The following is a 19,109-nucleotide window of genomic DNA, read 5'->3' as shown; positions in this document are numbered from 1 at the left end:
CAAATGTTGCATCTCAAGGCCCTTGAAAAAGAACAAACCAATTCCAAAACTGTAAAAGGAAGGAAATAATTAGAGCTGAAAGCAATCAACTTGAGAATAAAAAAAAAAAAATACAAAGGATTGATGAAACAAAGAGTTGGTTCTTTAAAAAGATAAACAAGAAAAATAAGCCCTTAGCCAAACTATTAACAGACTTCTCAGAAATCCAGCTCATTGGGGACTAATTTTGAAAACTGCCAAAACTGAATCAAAGAACTTAGAAACTTAAACAAACCAATAATGTGGAAGGCTTTTTAATACTGCTTGAATATCATTACAACAAAGAAAAGCCCAGGACCATATGGATTCTAGCTGAATTCTACCAGATCTTTAAAGAAGAACTAATGCCACTACTCCTCAAATTATTTCATGAAATAGAAAGGAATAATGGGACACTTCCAAATTATTTCTACAAAGCCAGTATCATACTCGTACCAAAACCAGATAAGGATTCAACAAGGAAAGAAAACTATAGACCAATATCCCTAATGAACCTACTTACAAAAATGCATAATGAAATATTAGCAAATCATGCTCAACAACATATTAAGATTATACACCATGACCAAGTTGGTTTCATTCCAGGGATGAATGAATCATTTAATATATGCAAATCAATAAATGTAATTCATCACATAAACAAGGACACTTAGTAATCTTGATAGATGCAGAAAAGGCCTTCAACAAAATTCAGCACCCATTCATGATAAAAACACTGAAGAAACTAAGGATAAAGGGAACTTGCCTCAACATCTTAAAGTCTCTTTATGAACAATCCAAAGCCTACCTCATAGTATATGAAGAAAATCTGAAAGCATTTCCTTTAAAATCTTGGACAAGACAAGGATGTCTATTCTTAACACTTCTATTTAATATAGTGCTAAAAATTCTAGCCAGAGTGATTAAGCAAGAGAAGAAAATAATAGGGGTAAGATAGGAAAGGAAGAAGTCTAATTATCACTGTTTACAGATACTATCCTATACCTAGAAGATAAAAAAATCTCCATCAAAAGACTGCTAGAGTTAACGAACAAATTTGGAAAAGTAGCAGGTTACAAAATCAATATACAAAAATCATAATAAGACCACCTGGTATATGATTTCATTTACATAAAATGCTCAGAATAGAGAAATGTATATGGACAGAAAGTAGGCTAGTGGTTGCCAAGGGTAGGAGGAAAGAAGTTACTGGGGTGAGAACTTTAGGGTATGAAGTTTCTTTTGGGGTAATGAAAGTGTTCTAAAACTGAGAACAATGATGTATACTAGAACCCATTTAATATTTTAAAAAGTTTTGTATCATAAGAATTATATGGCAATAAAGATATCATAAAATGTTTATTTTGAAAAATTGACAGTTCCATAGACCCTAAGGAGAAGCTTCAATAGTTATATGGGAAAAGCTGGATAGGTTGCTTAAAATATGTGATACATTGACATTTTAAAGATATAAACTAGCTAAATTATTGCAGTCATTTTTATTTTTCCTGATTGAATTGTATTAGAAATTACATTATCTTTTTTTCTCATTTAAAAATCATGACCTTTTACTGTTTGTCACTGGTTTCAAATCTGCAGGTATCAGTGAAGTCATATTTTCTCACTTTTATCATGTATTGAAGTATGAATAAGTCTTGGTGTGTGCTAGCATTAAAATATCACCTACTTTTTTTAACAGGTTAACAATTTTGTTTAATTGTTGATACTTATAATAAATGTAGAAATTTAACTCAGTCACAAGACTTAGTATTTAGATAAACATACTCACATAGAAAACCTGTTTTTAGAACAATCTATTTAAAATTGTATATTACTTAATAAATATTTTTTATTTTAATTTTACCTTCCTTCAAGTTATATAATTTACTTCTCCAAGTTATATAATGAAGTATTGTCTCTTGACATTCTTATGCTTTCATTTTTAAAAACACAAATATCTTTAAATTTCACAAATGTCTAAAAATTTGGTAGATTTATGTTTTTTAAGTAAAATAAAGCTTTAATTTTAGGTTTATTTTTAAAGAATATAAAAGTCAATATTGGAATACAGAAGTGTTCTTAAAAATGGAGCAATTTTTATAATGTTTTTATTCAATGGATATGTATTGAGACACAGTAAACTCAAAATGTAATGTTAAACTATAACTTACACTGTGAAGATAGTTTCAATTTGTCTTTCATCAATTGGTAAAGTTAGAATAGACCATTCTGTTACGGGAATTATAGTAATATTTTTTGTACCTCATTCATTCCTTCAGTTATTCATTCAACAAATATACATATTTTAGAATACACTGTGAGCTATGCATCAGAAATAGATGGTGATAAAAAGACATTCCTTAAGCTTATTTTCTATTGGGGAAGCCTATTGGAAAAGACTGATATTAAAAATTATCATACTAAATAGGTAATTATAATTAGCTATCATAACTATAATAATGGAGAAATAACATCAACATGGGAACATATCTCAGTGTATAGGAATCAAAAATACATATTCTCTAAGGAAGTAATGTTTGAAATGATATCTGTAGAAGAAGCCAGGAAATGTTGATAAGAAAGAAGTGTTCACAAATTCCTCAACAACACTCCTAAAGGGCAAGAAGTAAAATCAAGAATTGATAAATGGGATGATATCAAACTAAAAAGCTTTTTCACAGCAAAGGAAACAATCAAGAATATTAACAGATAGCCCTACAGAATGTGAAGAAATCTTTGCTACTTGCACCTCAGGTAAAGCATTAATCTCCAAGTTTATAAAGAACTCAGAAAACTTAACACCAAAAAAATTAATAATAATAACCTAATCAATAAATGGGCAAAGGAACTGAACAGACACTTCACAGAAGAAGAAATAGGTCAACAAATACATGAAAAATGTTCAGCATCTCTTGCAATTAGAGAAATGCAAATTAAAGTTACACTGAAATTTCATCCTACTCCAGTCAGAATGGCAATTATCAAGAATAACAATAAATGTTGGCAAGGATGTGCAGAAAAATGTTCACTCATATAGTGCTGGTAGAACTGCAGTTTGATGCAGCCACTCTGGAAAGCAGTATGGATATTCTTCAGAAAACTTGGAATGGAAACGAGCATTTGACCCAGTTTTCCCACTCCTTGGCGTATACCCAAAGGACTTAAAAATAGCATACTTTAGTGACACAGCCATATCGATGTTTATAGCAGTTCAATTCCCAATAGTTAAGCTATGGAACCAACCTAGGTGCCCTTCAATAGATGAATGGATAAAGAAAATGTAGCATTTATACACAATGAAATACTAACTGAGCCATAAAGCTAACTGAATAAATAAATAAATGCTGCTAACTGGATGGAACTGGAGAATATTATGCTAACTGAAATAAGCCAGTCCCCCACCAAAAAAACAAAGACCAAATATTCTCTGATATGTGGGTGCTAACTCACAATAAAGGGGGAGGGGGAATAATAGAAATTCATTATATTAGACAAAGGAAAGTGAAGGGAAAAGAGGGAGGATTGGAATAGGAAAGACAGTAAAATGAATTGGACATAACTTTCCTATGCTCATATTTGAATACACGACTAGTGTGACTCCATGTATATATAGTACATTTTACTGTCATGTATAACTAAAAGGAACAAAAAAAAATAAAGAAGTATTCAGAGCAGAAGGAATATATGTGGAAGTGTAGAGGTGACAGATCATGTGCATTCAAGACCCCAGTTGAATCCAAGAAGGATTAGAGTACACTGTAGAGAAGAGGAAAACTGACACTAGAAAGTTAGGTGGTGTCAAGGTTTAAGTTATTTTTCAAAATTACCCTAAGGACGGGAGAAAGAGGTACCAAAGGATTTTAAAATGCAAAGAATGCATGATCAGATTTTTTTTTAAAGATTGATTTACCACACAGAATACATCAAGATTGAATCATGAAGAAATAAGAAGCCTGAACAGAGCAATAACAGGTAATAAAAACTTAAATTAGTAATAAAAAACTTCCCATATAAAAGCCCAGGACCAAAAGGCTTTGCCGCTGAATATTTTGAAAACTAGTACCAATTCTCAAGTTACTCCAAACAATGGAAAAAGAAAACATTCTTCTAAACACATTCTATGAGACCAATATTACCCTGATACTAAAAGCAGAGGAGAACACACTAAAAGGGGGAGGGGAGCAATATTTTTGGATGAACTGATGCAAAAGAATTCCTCACAAAAATACTAGTAAATTGAGTTTTATAACACATGAAATGATTTTAAAGGTTATACAGAGCAATCAGGAAGACAAAGAAATCCAAACAGCTTCCAAATTGGAAGAAGGATCCAAATTGTCTCTTTATAGATGACATGATCTTCTAGAGAGAACGCCCAAAACTTTATCAAAAAAATTAAAATAAATGAATCCAGCAAATTTTCAGGATACAAATCAGCATGTGAAAATCATAGCTTTGCTTTATGAAATAGAAGAAAATAATCCCATTTGTGCTATCTATAAAAAAATAACTAGGAATAAATTTAGCCAAAGAGGTGAAAGATCTCTTTAATGAAAATTATAAAACATTGAATAAAAAAAAATGGGAAAACATCTCATATTCATGGATTAGAAGAATATTGTTAAAATGTCCATACTACCCAAAATGACTTAGGCATAGAATTTTTATAGGCATTACATTGAATCCTATATTTACCAGATTTTCTATATATATGGAATCTCACACACATGCGCGCGCGTGCGCGCGTGCACACACACACACACACACACACACACACATATCTTGAGCAAAAAGAACAAAGCACAAGGCATTATACCACCTGACTTAAAAATATACTACAAAATAGCATGGTATTATCATAAAACCATAATCTAATGGAACAGAATGAAGAATGCATAAGTAAACTCAAGTGTAACCAACTAGTTTTCAACAAAGATACTAAGAAAATACGTTGGGAAAAGGATAATCATTTCAATAAGTGGTGCTGGGAAAATTAGGTATTCAAAAGTGAAAGAATGAAACTAGATTCCAGTCTATCACCAGTTACAAAATGGATTAAAGAATTAAACGTAAGACCTGAAACAATGAAAGAACTAGAAGAAAACATAATGGAAAATAGATTTTGGTTAAAGCACAGGAAATTAAGGCAAAAATAGATAAATGAGATTACATTAAATGGAAAAGCTTCTGCACAGCCAAGGAAACAATTAACAGAGTGAAAAGACAACCTAAAGAATGGTAGAAAACATTTGCAAATTACACACCAGACAAGTCCTTGATATCTAGAATACATAAGGAACTCCAAAAACTCTATAGCAAAATAAATAAATAAAGATAAAATTTTCTCCACAAAAGACGTACAAACAGCCAATTGATTTATTTAAAAATGCTCAACATCACTAATCATCAGAGAAATGAGAATCAAAACCACAATGAGGTATTACCTTACCTAGTAAGAATGACCATTATGTAAAATATTAAAGATAATAAGTGCTGGCAAGGATATGGAGAAAGGAGTGCATGAACATTTATTGGTGGAAATATAAATTAGTACAGTCATGGTTCTACAAAATATTAGAAATAGATTGATACAGCAATCCCACTACTAGGTATATAGCCAAAGGAAATGAAATTTATATGTGAAAACAAAACACACCCATGTTTAATTTACAACACTATTTCCAATAGGCAAAAAATGAAAGCAACCTAAGTATCCATCAATCAATGGATAAAGAAAATATGGTACATATAGACAATGGAACACTAATCCTGCCATTTGTGACAACATAGATGGAAATGGAGATCATTATGTTAAGTGAAGGAAACCAGTCACAGAAAGACAGTTTTTGCATCATCTCTCTCAATATGGAGTCTAAACAAATTGATCTCAAAGAAGTGGTAGTTACCAGAGTCTGGGGAGAATAAGTGGGAGGGAGGAATGGGGGAAGGTTGATCAGTGAATGTTGTATTACAACTAAATAGGCGTTCTGTTGTATTATCACACAGTAGGGTAACTATAGACAAACAATAACCTACTATAATTCAAAAAGCTAGATTTTGAAATGTTTTTACCATAAAGAAATGATAAATGTTTGAGATAAATAAGTTTAACCTGATTTAAACACTACACAATGTATATATGTAGTGAAATATCACCTGTTACTCCATTAATATGTACAATTTGTTTTATATACTAATTCAAATTTTAATTTAAAAATAATTTTTTAAAGATTTATTTAACTGTAATGAAAGGTAGACTGAAGTTAAGAGTAAAGTCAAAGAAGTTAGTAAACCATTCAGTAATTAGGGCCAAAACAAATAGCTTCCAGAGTGGGGCAGTTATAGAGGGTGTGGAAAGAAAAGGACAGATTCAGAAAGTAATTCTTGGAAGTGGCAGGACTTGATAATTGGTGGCATGTGGAAAGTTACTGAGAATGAGCCAAACATATCTCCCCAGTGTTTAATTAGGCAACTACGATCCTCAGTACTACCAATTATGATATGAAATCCTAGGGAATAGTGTTTCTCCTCAAATCAGAAGAGGAAATTTATGAGTTTATCTCAGTATATGTATATGACATAATCAAGTTGTAGCTTAGCAAATTTTTATACTGACTATTGAAATTTAAAACTTGGTGAAATTTCTAGGAGAGGTCTTAGAAGAATTACCTTACCAGGAGATTAGAAGAATTCTTTAAACTTTAACTTGCATTTTTTAAGGCCAAAATATTTCATAAACTTTTATATTGTCTGTGTATTATATCAGTGGTATAATAGAATATTGAACTTAAATATTACATAATTCTGATTTTTAACTCCAGCTCTTTAAAAAAGTTGCTTTTTCAAGACAACCTTACTATAAAACTAATGAAATGGTTATTTAAAACTATTAAGACACAGTCTCCTAGAACATCCTAGTACCCAAACCATTTCCTAAGTTCAATATGGCCAAAAATGATCCTAACTCTTCCAACTATGTTCCTTTGACCTTGAACTACAGAGTTCTTTCATTTACAGATGCTTCTCAATTTGTGATGGGGTTATGTTCCAATAAAACCCCATTACAAGTTGAAAATATTGTTAAAGACATTTAAAATGCCTAATCTACTGAACTAAATAGTGCAGCAACACAGTACTGTAGCATATCAGTTATTTATTATTGTGATCCTGTGGGCTGACTGGGAGTTTCAGTTTCAGAGGGTCTCTTAATACACATATTGCCACGCTTAAGAAAAATCAAAATTCAAGATATGGTTTCTTCTGAATGTAAGGTCAAAAGGTTATGATTTAATTCATCATAAGTTGAAGATCAGCTAGCATATGTTAAAACCTGAAGGTACTATATAATATTTATAAGATTGCTTATATTTTGTACCAAGTATAAACTATGGGAATATAGATTGGCATGAAAGCAAAATGTTGGAAGAGCTATGAAAGCAAAAATACATTGCCATTAGTGTAGGTTAACAGTAGAAAAATTAAAATAATGAGCACTAAGAGATATGAAATTAATATTACCTAGGGAACTATATTTTCATTTTCAGAATTTCTTCAGTTGTTACCAAAGTTACTTTAGAGTGAGATATTAATTTTTTTTTTATTCCTTCACTCTATAAAACATGTTAGTTTTTTTTTTCACTTAAATTGTTGAACTTTGTTCTACTCTGTAAAAGATGATGCTATAATTCCAAGCAGGAAACACATGTTTGCTCTCTAATTAATGCATTTCTTTCCCCTTCTTGGAGAAATAATGACTTTTTTTACTTTTTCCATTATATTTCTATTAAATCTAATGCCAGGGCACCTGGGTTACATAACTGATGACATTTGTGTGTTTTCCTAAATTATTTGCTAAAAATGAGAATTCAGTCTAAAAATCACAGTGAACACTTCCCCAGATCTTATGTTTTTTATTCTCCAATAAAATGCCATGATCTGTTTTCATGGTATTTAGAATACATAGTCACAATGGAAAGTGTTATCTTTGTTCTTATGGTATAATATCTTAACTCCTGACATTTCAGGATTTAATATATATTTTAATGACTTGTACATTTCCATGGCAGATCAATGGCTTATTACTGGAAGGATGCAGTTTTGATGGAAATCGGCTTTCTGAAAACCAGCATGATTCTCCCAGTGTATCATCAGTTCTCCCTTGTTTTATGGGCTGGATTCCACAGGTAATAATTTTTAAAGGAATAATTTTTTATTTCATTATCTTTTCAATAAGATTATCAGCTGTGGACTTCTATTTTATTTCTAATCTTACTTGCATTTGAACAAATTTGTAGTCAAAACATTTTATCCTTTATAAAAGATGCACAGAATGTGCACCAGTTAGGTTTGGAAAGAACAATATATTCCTTTTATGTTCTCAAGAAATGATCATAAAAGGAACATATCATATGTGTTAAGTGTTTCATGTACTTTATATACTCTTCAAATCAATTGTGCAAGGCAGATACTGTGCCCATTTTCAAATGAATAAATGTGTGCCCATGAAGGTTAGAGAACTTACTGCAGTTGGGCACACCAAAAGTGACCAAATCAATGTGTTAATACACACCTGGTACTATCACACCATGACCTTATATTGCTGATAGGTAGATGGAAAATAAAACCTTCAGTTATTGGAAGAATTTTCAACAATGGTATCAGGATGCAAGCATGCCTTTAAAATAGAATATAGTTGTAGATGAAGAATCCAAGTATGAACATATGTGAACAAACTATAATCCTGTACCTAAATAGTAATAAAACTATTTCATGTATTGCTCACTATATGAAATATTAATTTTCTCATTGTGGAATAATGCATCGACTTTTCTATTATAGGTCTCAAGAATCAAAAATATCTGAGTATTTTTTGAAAAAAAAAACTATACCTGTAGTAATAATTTAGTCATCATACTCAAGAGCCAGAATAGAATCCTCTGACCTAAAAGAGCATACATTATTGTATGACCTCCTATTTTTTCCCATCTCATATTTATTTTACATAATATGAAATTAACTATCAGATGAAAAGAGGTTGAAAGAATTTTTTTCAATCTTTCTATTAATTCCTAATGAGAAATTCCTACCAAAAAGTTGATAAATTAAAGATTATACGTTTTTTAAAAATCTTAGATGTGTTTACCAAATGGAAAGTTATATGCAAAAGTTAAGGTTGGAATTTGTCAAGGGTTTAAACTACATCACGTAAAGTTGTGTATGACGTAGGTGAATTCTAATGAATACAATTATGTGAAATACTTACTCTTTGCCAAATAAAATTCACATAATGACTTTGATGAGGTCATAAACAAATTAGACAAGTGTTAACTGGTTCACTGAAGAGAAACCCCAACAATAAAAATAGAGCATGAAGAGTGACTAGAATAAACATAGTAGAAAATGACCTGGAGCAATACCCACATAATTGACCATAAAGTAAAGGCAAAGCAGGAAGCCAAAACCAGCCTATTACTGGGTTGTATAAAAAGCCCTGTGACTCTACAAGACCTAGGAGTTGATACCTTTGTAACATTTTACTTCAGGTTTCATATCTACGCAGTTATATTTTTCATCCTTTAAAAGAATCAGTGTTATAATGAAAAACTAAAAATATGAAAAATAGCTATTTCATGTAAAAAAAAAAGGTAAAATGAATTGAGTAATCTATGAAGAGCAGGTAATATGAAATTTTTTTTTTAAAGAGAGAGTGAGAGAGAGGGGGAGAGAGAGAGAATTTTTTTAATATTTATTTTTTAGTATTTGGCGGACACAACATCTTTGTATGTGGTGCTGAGGATCGAACCCCGGGCCGCACGCATGCCAGGCGAGCGCGCTACCGCTTGAGCCACATCCCCAGCCCGGTAATATGAATTTTTTCATGGCATTTCGTGAAAGGATTTATTGATTCTTCCCCACTTTCCTCTCCACTCCCTTCCTTTACCACTGTAGAGACCCCTTCTTTGCACACAGCCTATGGCTTTCAGACTCTCAACTAAGGAGGATATGGGACATATTTATTGCTAATTGTTCCTGAGCAAAATATTTTGGTGTCAAGCAGAACTTAATTCCTGTGCCAGTTCCCAAAATTATGAACTAGGTGGGTTAGGCAAAATAACCCCACTGAATCAATTTTTTCTTTTGAAAATGTGGATACTGATAATTCAAGAAGACCATGTTGAGGATTAAATAAGTTCCTATTATATATAAGTTCCTATGTATATAAAGTTCCTATGTATATAAAGTACAGTGTCTCACACATGGTAAGTCTTAATTTATTCTATTGCAAATATTTTTAAACATTTTAAAAGTATGACAATACTTATTTTATATAGTGCCTTATGGTTTACTGATCATTTTGATTATATAAAAACAGCAAGTATTTAATGATATCAGATATATGCTGAACACTGGGCTTACAATGATAATTTGTACCATCAAATTCTTCTATTGAATGGGGCAGCAAATAAGAAATTATTTCAGTTCAGAAATATAAATGTAGTTATAGACATTTATATACAAGTGCTTAGAGAAACCTCACCTCTACTATCTGTGAGCAGATGAGGGAAAGTCAAATGACTTTGTGATTTGAAGTATGGTTAATGAAAGTTCAAGGACAAATTCAAAAAGTGGGTAAGGTAGTTTAGATAGAACAGGCAACAGATGTAAAGGTGTAGAGGTAGAAAATAAATTAGGTTATTCTTGGAAACACAGGTATAGTACATTTGGAGTATATGTTCATTTGGAAGGCTGGTAGGGGTGGTGGTCAGATAGGAAGGCCAAGATCAAGTGTGATAAGCTGAGTAGCTGTGCCCAGGAGTTTAGACTACCTTATGGTCAGTACAAAATTTTTAAGAATTAGAATAAGAGCATGATAAGATTAAATTTCTAGTTTTAGAAAATCAGTCTACAATTGAGTGAGTGGATACAGATTGGCACAGGGTGAAATACAAATATATTTGTCTTCATATCAATCCTGTAAGTTTTGTAGAGCAGGTTCTGTTTTGTTGATGAAGAAACTGAAAAATTAGGTAAATGACTTTTTATGTCATAATTTGAGTAATAATCAGCATTTCTTTGTACTGATTATGTACCAAGCATTGTGTGAAGTGTTTACAAGATATTTAAACCTTGCAAAAATTTTTGAAATAAAGATTATCATATCCTTTGGGGGAAAAAAAACAGGTTTATAAGATTATATAAATGGCCCAAAGATCAAATGATTAGTAGATAAGCAACTGAAATTCAAATCCAGGTCTGTCTTTCATAAACTTTTGGCCTAATAAAGAACCATAATAAGAGTTTAAACCAGGGCTTGGAAAACTATAGCCCAAGGAACCAAATCTGGTTTGCTGCCTGGTTTTGAATAACCCATGAGTATTGAATGTTTTTTACATTTTTAAAAAGTTAGAAAACTCAGAAGAATAGCATTTAATGACATGTTAAATTTCCATGAAATTTAAATTTCAGTGCCCATAAATACAGTTTTATTTGGAAAGTAACCATGCCCATTTGTGGACATGTTGTCTACTGCTGCTTTGAGGCCATAACAGCAAATTTGTGTTGCTGCATCAAAGACAAGGCAGCCCATAAATCCTGAAATGTTTCCTCTCTGGACCCTTATAAAAATGTTTTCCAACCCTGTATAAACTATTAACCTCTCTAACTTCTGCTTCAGATGTTTCTAAAAGTGTCTTTTTAGGATAACTATGGCTATTTTTAATAAATTCTACAGAATTTGGAGTAGACAGGGAATGTCAACTTTTTAATGAATTTTTACTATTAGGGAAGAAACCAGTGTAAAACCAAAAGACCATCAACATCAATTTATATAAGCCAGTAAAACAAGTTACTTTTGACTTCCTTCTACTTTCTTCCTTCCTTTGTTGTAGAAAGTCCAGAATTTTTTAATAAGCTTGGGGAAATAATACAATTCAAAACTTTGGTGACTAAATGTTTTTAGGTCAGATAGAGGTTTCTTTTCAATGAATTATTTTCACAATATTATCTGTCATCCAGTAGCCCCAAGTAGCTACATTCCAGCAGAAATTTGCCTCCTAATTCAGTCCTTCGCACAACATTATTTCATGGTTGAACCTCCATTTTTCTTAGAACATTTTAGGCTGCAAAAAATTGTAAAACTGCTTCAATTATTTTAATATATGGTGATATTTTAATAAGGATATCAACAACAAATTCTAAGACTTTTATTGGGGAAGAGAAAACTCCTATATTACTTGTGTTTAAATGCATTATACTTGGTAAATTAACAAAATTGAAATTATAAACAAGGAAACTTTAAAGTAACCAAGTAGATTATGAACTTTTTCTGAGTGCTTCCTTCTGTTTACTAGATTGTTTGTGTGTATTAAAATAATTTAACCTGTACTCAGATTTATTTACTTATACCTTCATCCATTCATGTTGCAGATTCTAAAAGTTGCTTCTATTTCAGTTTAGTGCTTGGTTACACTAATATAGATCCAAATTAAGATATCCCTAAGGGATTTTACCCTAAAAGCATTCACTTTATTCAAAGCATGTTTTTCGGCAACAATTATTCTATTCTAGTTCTGTGAAAAATTGTTTGGTAAACAAATTTAATTCCCACAAATCTCCTACCACACAGCTTTCTCATGTACCATCCTCCATTGGGATGTAATGTTCCATGTAATATGATTTGAGAAACACTGCTTTATGGTGTAGACCAGTCTTAGGTAATGCCCCATTTTGGCATTCCATAGGAAGTCCACAGGAAATAAGTTTGCCTTTATTCTGTTTTTCCAATAAAATAAAAATAAAGGAGTTTACCAGTCCCATAGTAACTTAGCAATCTTAAACCAGCCTGTACCCCAAGGGCCTAGACTTTCCAACAGGCACCACATTTGACAATTCAACTTGAGAAACAATTTCCAAGAAAAATATGACTGCACTAGGAAAAAGCCATTATATTACTTTTTATAGATAATTAAAATATTAGATATCAGAAAATATGTACTGAAATCTTATAAAAGAAATGCTCTTAGCATTATAATAGTGAAAAATATGAACCAGAGTACCTTTTTAAATTATCTAAATATTCTTGACAAGCAAAGTCTTTCAAAATGTTCATGAGTGGCAAGTTACTTTGTTTCCTGTTTTGAGCTATTTTGTTTTTCCAGAGTTGAGCTGCACTACTAAATTATACCACTTATATATTAAGCCTCCAGTTTCCTAAGATCTTTCCTAACAAAATAAAATAAAAAATCTATCTACTTGATCCATAAACACTCAAAGCATGTGTTAAAATAAGCTAGGTGAACTATGCACATCCAGTAAGAAATAGTTTGTTTCGCCTTTGTATATATTTTATTATAATGAAGCTGAGTTGAAATTGACCACATAGATAATATAATGGACCTAGTAATTTTGTTTTGGTTTTTTTTTTTTATTTATTTTTTTTGCTTCCTTTAGTATGTTGGCTAAATTACATCCTACATTAATATTTTTCCTTTATATAATGTATTGCCCTCTTTTGAATAGTTAACATATTGCTTACTATTCGCAGAACTCATGTGCTTTTAAACAACTTTGCCTGGGGCATGGAGTTAATTTTATTGTGAGGCAGTCAGACCTTTTTTTTTTAAGACACTTTAGGGAAGCAAAAACAATGCATGGCTGCTTGCTCACAATTATTGCCTATGAAAAGCTACTTGGCCCAAGTGAATGCAGAACTTCAAATTTTACCTTCATTATTGAACTGAATCAACTGGACCTAGTTTCTATTTTAATAAGAATATAGTTTATGAACACATTAACTACTTTAGAGTAATTACAATAAATTTTTAATTATTAAATTTTAATTACATTGAACTGTTGTTATATGTACTATTAATGTGAATTATTTTAAGTCAATATATGTTTTATACTAATTGAATAGAAATTTTATTCAAATATTTTAGCCCAGCAGGGTTGTACACTTTCCCTGTCAAGATAAACATATTAAAGAGAGAACAGGGATAAGAATTTAATTCAGTTAGCTCTACTTCTGCTTTGACCATTTATTTATTGGTGACTTTTCAGGAAGTTTACTCAACTTTTTTATAGAATAACATTTACCACCTAAGAGATCTTGGGAATCGACAAGCAAAATGTCAAACTGCTGTGGTGCTTTGCTTTAAAATACTATAGGTTTGGGGAGGAAGATTTGTTGTCTCACTTTAAAACAAAGCCTGTAACTACAAGCAGATTTGGAAGAATTTAGAAATAGATAGAAAACCTAGTAGATTGATAGTGAACATGCAAAGAATCCACTTTGCATGATTGCTAATTTCCTCATTTAAAAGGAAATTTTTAAATTAAATAAGGACAGTCTTCTCACTAGTGTAGCATTATAAAACATTTCATTGTGATATTGTTATTGCATTTTTGGTCATTGAAGTAATGGGGAACAAAGCAAATATCAGGTGGCAGGGAAAAATAATTTCAGACCTTTCCTGGGATTTAGACATTCACAGATTCAGATCATTTTAGTTCAACAAATATGTAATATGTGTCTACCCTCTGCTAAAGAATCTAGAGGTAACACAAGAAGAAAGCCCACATTAGGATATTAACCTTAGCCTTGGCCAATGAAGTGTGACAATTACAGTAATTTCTGAATCCTAAAGGTTTGCCACTTAAGCAATTGGAGAGGAAGGAAGAAATTAGCCAGTGACAGATAACAGTTGAAATTTGTCTTTACTCCAACTACTACAATTTTTCCTGTGTCCCAACTCAAGATTCAGATTGTCCTTGAATCCTTATTAGTTAACATATATCCAGAGTAGTATTTTTTATTATTTTGATTTTTAAATAAAATAAATATAAATTTTAAAAAACAAAAAATAAAAGTACACATTTTTCCAAAAATTATATTCTAATTATTTGATGTGTGTACATTTTGTTTCCTAAACTGAATTTTAAGAAACAAATATTTTTTTTCTATTTGTATATATACATATATATATACACACACACACAATTATATAAACACACACACAATTATATAAACACACACACTCACACACACACACACACACACACTCACACACACACACACACACACATACACACAAATGCTTAGCCTTTACATTTTAGTCATATTAGCATATAAAATGCTCTTAAATAGGTGATTAACTGACAAAATAATCAATGTAAACATACAGTTTGAAAGATTCAGGATAAATAATGTTTTTATTTGGTGAATGATTCTACATAAAAAACAAATTTTTATATGTACATCAGATTAAGATTTAGAAATGTTAGAAATTAATTTGTCAAAGGGAGTTAACTGATTTATCACCTACCTAAAGAGGCAGACAGCATTTGGGTGTGAGAGATATGGTGGAGGATGATTGAAAGAAATTTTATATAGTGTTTACCTAGATGTAAAAATACAGTGTTTTAATTTTTTTCCATGAAGGAAAATTATCTTATTTCTATCATAGCACAATTCTGTATATAGATAGATAGATAGATAGATAGATAGATAGATAGATAGATAAAAGGTACTAAAACGGTAGGATGTTATTTTGAGATGATTTTGAATTAGTAGAAAGGAAAAGGTATTACAAAGAATTGGAGATATATGAATAAATAATACTTACACTTGAGCTCCTTACTACATCATATGATTATTTCAACTTCCTGTGAGGTGTGCAAGTAATACTTGTCCTTTTATAATAGGAAAACTGATGTTCAGAGAATAATTTGAGAGTCCACAGTTCCTAGACAGGTACTCCAGAGCCTATAAATGATCTATTTCCATAAACACTGTTGTCTTCTATTTTGGAAAATAACAGACCTGGATACAGTGTCACACACCTGTAATGCCAGTGACTCGGGAGATTGAGGCAAGATCGCAAATTTGAGCCTGGCCTGGGCAGGTTAGTGAGACCTTGTCTCAAAATAAAAGAGTTGAAGATATACACAGTGGTAGAGTGCCTCTAGGTTCACTTTCCAGTATTCTAGTAAAACACACACACACACACACACACACACACACACGGGGAGGGGGGAAGAGAGAGAGAGAGAGAGAGACAGAGAGAGAGAAGAATAACAGTGCTAAGATTACATGTGCCAAAATGCATTTTCAACTGTACTATCTATGGCAACTTTGCCACTTCCTAACTAGGTTAGAATGGGTAAATTCTCTGATTTATCACTTCTCATATTCTAGAATGGGTCCCTGTTGACTCTTAAATTCTAAAAAATTAAAATTAGTCTAATAAAATTACAACTTAAGTAAAAACACTAATCTGAAATGGAAATTCGATTCATTAGTAACTCATTTTAAATTTTTTTTTCTTTGAAAAATATGAACTTCTAAGTTGAGTCACTGAAAACTTATAGAATGAGAACGTATGATTATTCTTAGCACCCAAATTATGGTCTCTAGTACTGTTTCTCTTGAAAGAAACCAGGGATCAGAGTAATGACTAATTTTATTTCTGGAACAGGATGTACATAAGATGAGCTCAAAACATCATGGCATATAAGAAATACAAAAAAGCTATTGAAGACAACTAAGGACATATCAAAATTTAGGAGCCCACTTAGTTACTACTGAGCAACAACTGACAATTTGAACATCAGGACAATAACTGCATTACATTGGACCCCACATCAAATGTTTATATCCACCAGCTTATAATGCTATTTAAAGAGAGAGAGAGAGATGGGCTGGGATGTGGCTCAAGTGGTAGCGCACTCAGCTAGCATGCATGAGGCACTGGGTTCGATTCTCAGCACCACATAAAAATAAAATAAAGATACTGCATCCCTCTAAAACTAAAAAATAAATATTTAAGAGAGAGACAGGAGTGGGTGGAGAAGGTGGTCATTGGTCACTTTTGGAGTATACTAGAAATAATTATTTTTTAAACAGATTAAGGGAAATTATATGCATTTACTTCATCTTTCCCATATGGACTATACCTCTTGCTAATTAAAAATAAGTAAATAAATAAATAAATAAATGGAAGTTGTTCTTTATGTATTCCTCCTTAGAAATGAAGAAATGATAGAACTGGGTTACATTTTATGATGGGTAAAATAATGATCATTGATAGTCTCTAATATTCAGAAAAGAACCAGATATTATATACCTCTTGATGAAAATTTATAGTTCCACCTATGCAATATTTTTGTCAAGAAAGCGAATTTTATATTACCTCTAGATCCAGTTCATAGGAATACAAGGTACAACAGAGGAACATGAAAGCATGGAAATGTAACCAAAAGTCAAATGTAACCAAATGATACTCTGTATCATTTCTCAGGAAAAGAATTACTAAGAAAAGAGATTAACAACTGGGAACTTTAACAACTGTGGACTTTATTTGAATTATGATTCTAACAAAAAAATAATGGAAAAATGAATGTATTATGGAATTACTAATTTTCATGTGTGATAATGCCATTCTGGTATTATTTTTATTTATAGATGAAGCTTGAAAATTGTAGAATTTGATTCAAAATACTCTAGTATTGGGGACTAGGGAGACAATGACCGTTAGTAGTTTTTGCAGTGGGATGATAAAGCTGTAACATTATTAATCTTTACTTAAAACATTTTGTAATAAAATGGTGAATAAAACTTATCAATTGGAAGGTATTTAGTTATCTAACAATCTTCTTCAAAGTAGTATATTGCTGTATTTTAAAACAATTTCTTTTTGAACAGGGTGCATATGGTCCATATTCTCCTGATGAGTGCATCTCTTTGCCTGTTTACACAAGTGCTGAAAGGGATCGTGTGGTAACCAATATCGATGTTCCATGTGGAGGTAACCAAGACCAGTGGATTCAGTGTGGAGCAGCTCTATTTCTAAAAAATCAATAGAGGCTAGAAACAACAAAGTGTCTTAGCAAAATGAAGAAACTGTCATTTAAGCTTTAAATAAAATATATAATCAGCCTACAGTTGAATTATTAGTTCAAAATGTTGGTATATAGTTATTCTATATTATTGGTCTCCTTGGATTTTTATCTTAATGTGTAATAACAGCATTGGCTAACTTTTAAAGTAAAGAATTAATATTAAAATGGAGGATCCCTTTGATAACAAATATTTCTAAGAAGAAGTATACTTTTCTAGTAGCTCAAAAACTTATTTTTAGTAAGAGGTTTAAAATACTGTACTTAAAGAATCAATATTTTGACTATCATTTTTTGAATCATAATTATTTAATAAAAGTTCATTAGTTTTTCAGTGTCCCATAGTTTTAAATATACACATATTCAAGAATGTATATTTTGAAGTTATAACAAATATCTAATATCAGTACATTAGTCATATGATTAATATCTTGTGAATTTTATTATATAATTATAACCAACATTTTAAATAAAAAAGAATAATTCATATAAGACAATAAAGGGAGCATAAATTCTGTTTATTTTTGTAAATATGTACCTTTTTTGTTTTCTATTTTTAAATTCTTTATGGATGCTAGTATTTAAGCTTTGCAAGACTCCCTGAAATCAAAGAAACCAAAAATACTATTCAACTGAATGATAGACATTTTAGTAGCCTACAAATTCATTTCTAGATATTTGTTTGGAGTCTAGATGTGTATTTTTAATAGGTATTTATAACAAGTCATAGCACCAAAAAGAACTTAAATACTTAGAGAATCAAAGGATGAAACAATATTTTCTTTAAAAACTGTTTATAGCTTCTCAAAGTAATCCTAAAGATGTAGGAATCTGAGGATCACTTTTGGTATTATAGACAAAATATAGCCATATTACCAAAAGTGATCTGTAGATTTTCTGCAGTCCCCATCAGAACACCAGTGAAATTCTTCACAAAACTCGAAAAAAATTATATGGAAGAATAAAAAATCCCGAAGGGTCAAAGCAATGCAAATCTAAAAGAGGATTCCTAAAGGCATCTAAATATCTAACTTTAAGTTGTACTACAGAGCTGTAGTAACAAACTGCATGGTACAGCATAAAAACAAACACATAGTACAGAATCAAAGCCACAGAGACAAATCCACACATGTATAGTCATCTGATCCTTGACAAAGAAACCAAAAACATGTATTAGAGATAAGACAGCCTTTTTA

General features: G+C 31.2%; 1 protein-coding gene across 2 annotated transcripts in view; it reads left to right on the top strand.

Annotated features, from left to right (window-relative positions):
• Dync2h1 (dynein cytoplasmic 2 heavy chain 1) overlaps positions 1-18,048 on the top strand; it is a 337,531-nt gene extending 319,483 nt beyond the window's left edge. For both annotated transcript variants that reach the window (XM_076843827.2, XM_076843826.2), the window contains 2 exons: positions 8,085-8,201; positions 17,720-18,048. In XM_076843827.2, the coding sequence (XP_076699942.2) occupies positions 8,085-8,201; positions 17,720-17,878 (276 nt within the window). In that variant the 3' untranslated portion in view covers positions 17,879-18,048. The remainder of the gene's footprint in view (positions 1-8,084; positions 8,202-17,719) is intronic.
• The last annotated feature ends 1,061 nt before the right edge of the window (positions 18,049-19,109 follow it).

The sequence above is a fragment of the Callospermophilus lateralis genome, chromosome 2 (assembly GCF_048772815.1).
Source record: "Callospermophilus lateralis isolate mCalLat2 chromosome 2, mCalLat2.hap1, whole genome shotgun sequence".
Taxonomy (NCBI): Eukaryota; Metazoa; Chordata; class Mammalia; order Rodentia; family Sciuridae; genus Callospermophilus; species Callospermophilus lateralis.
This window is presented reverse-complemented; position numbering and strand designations above follow the sequence as displayed.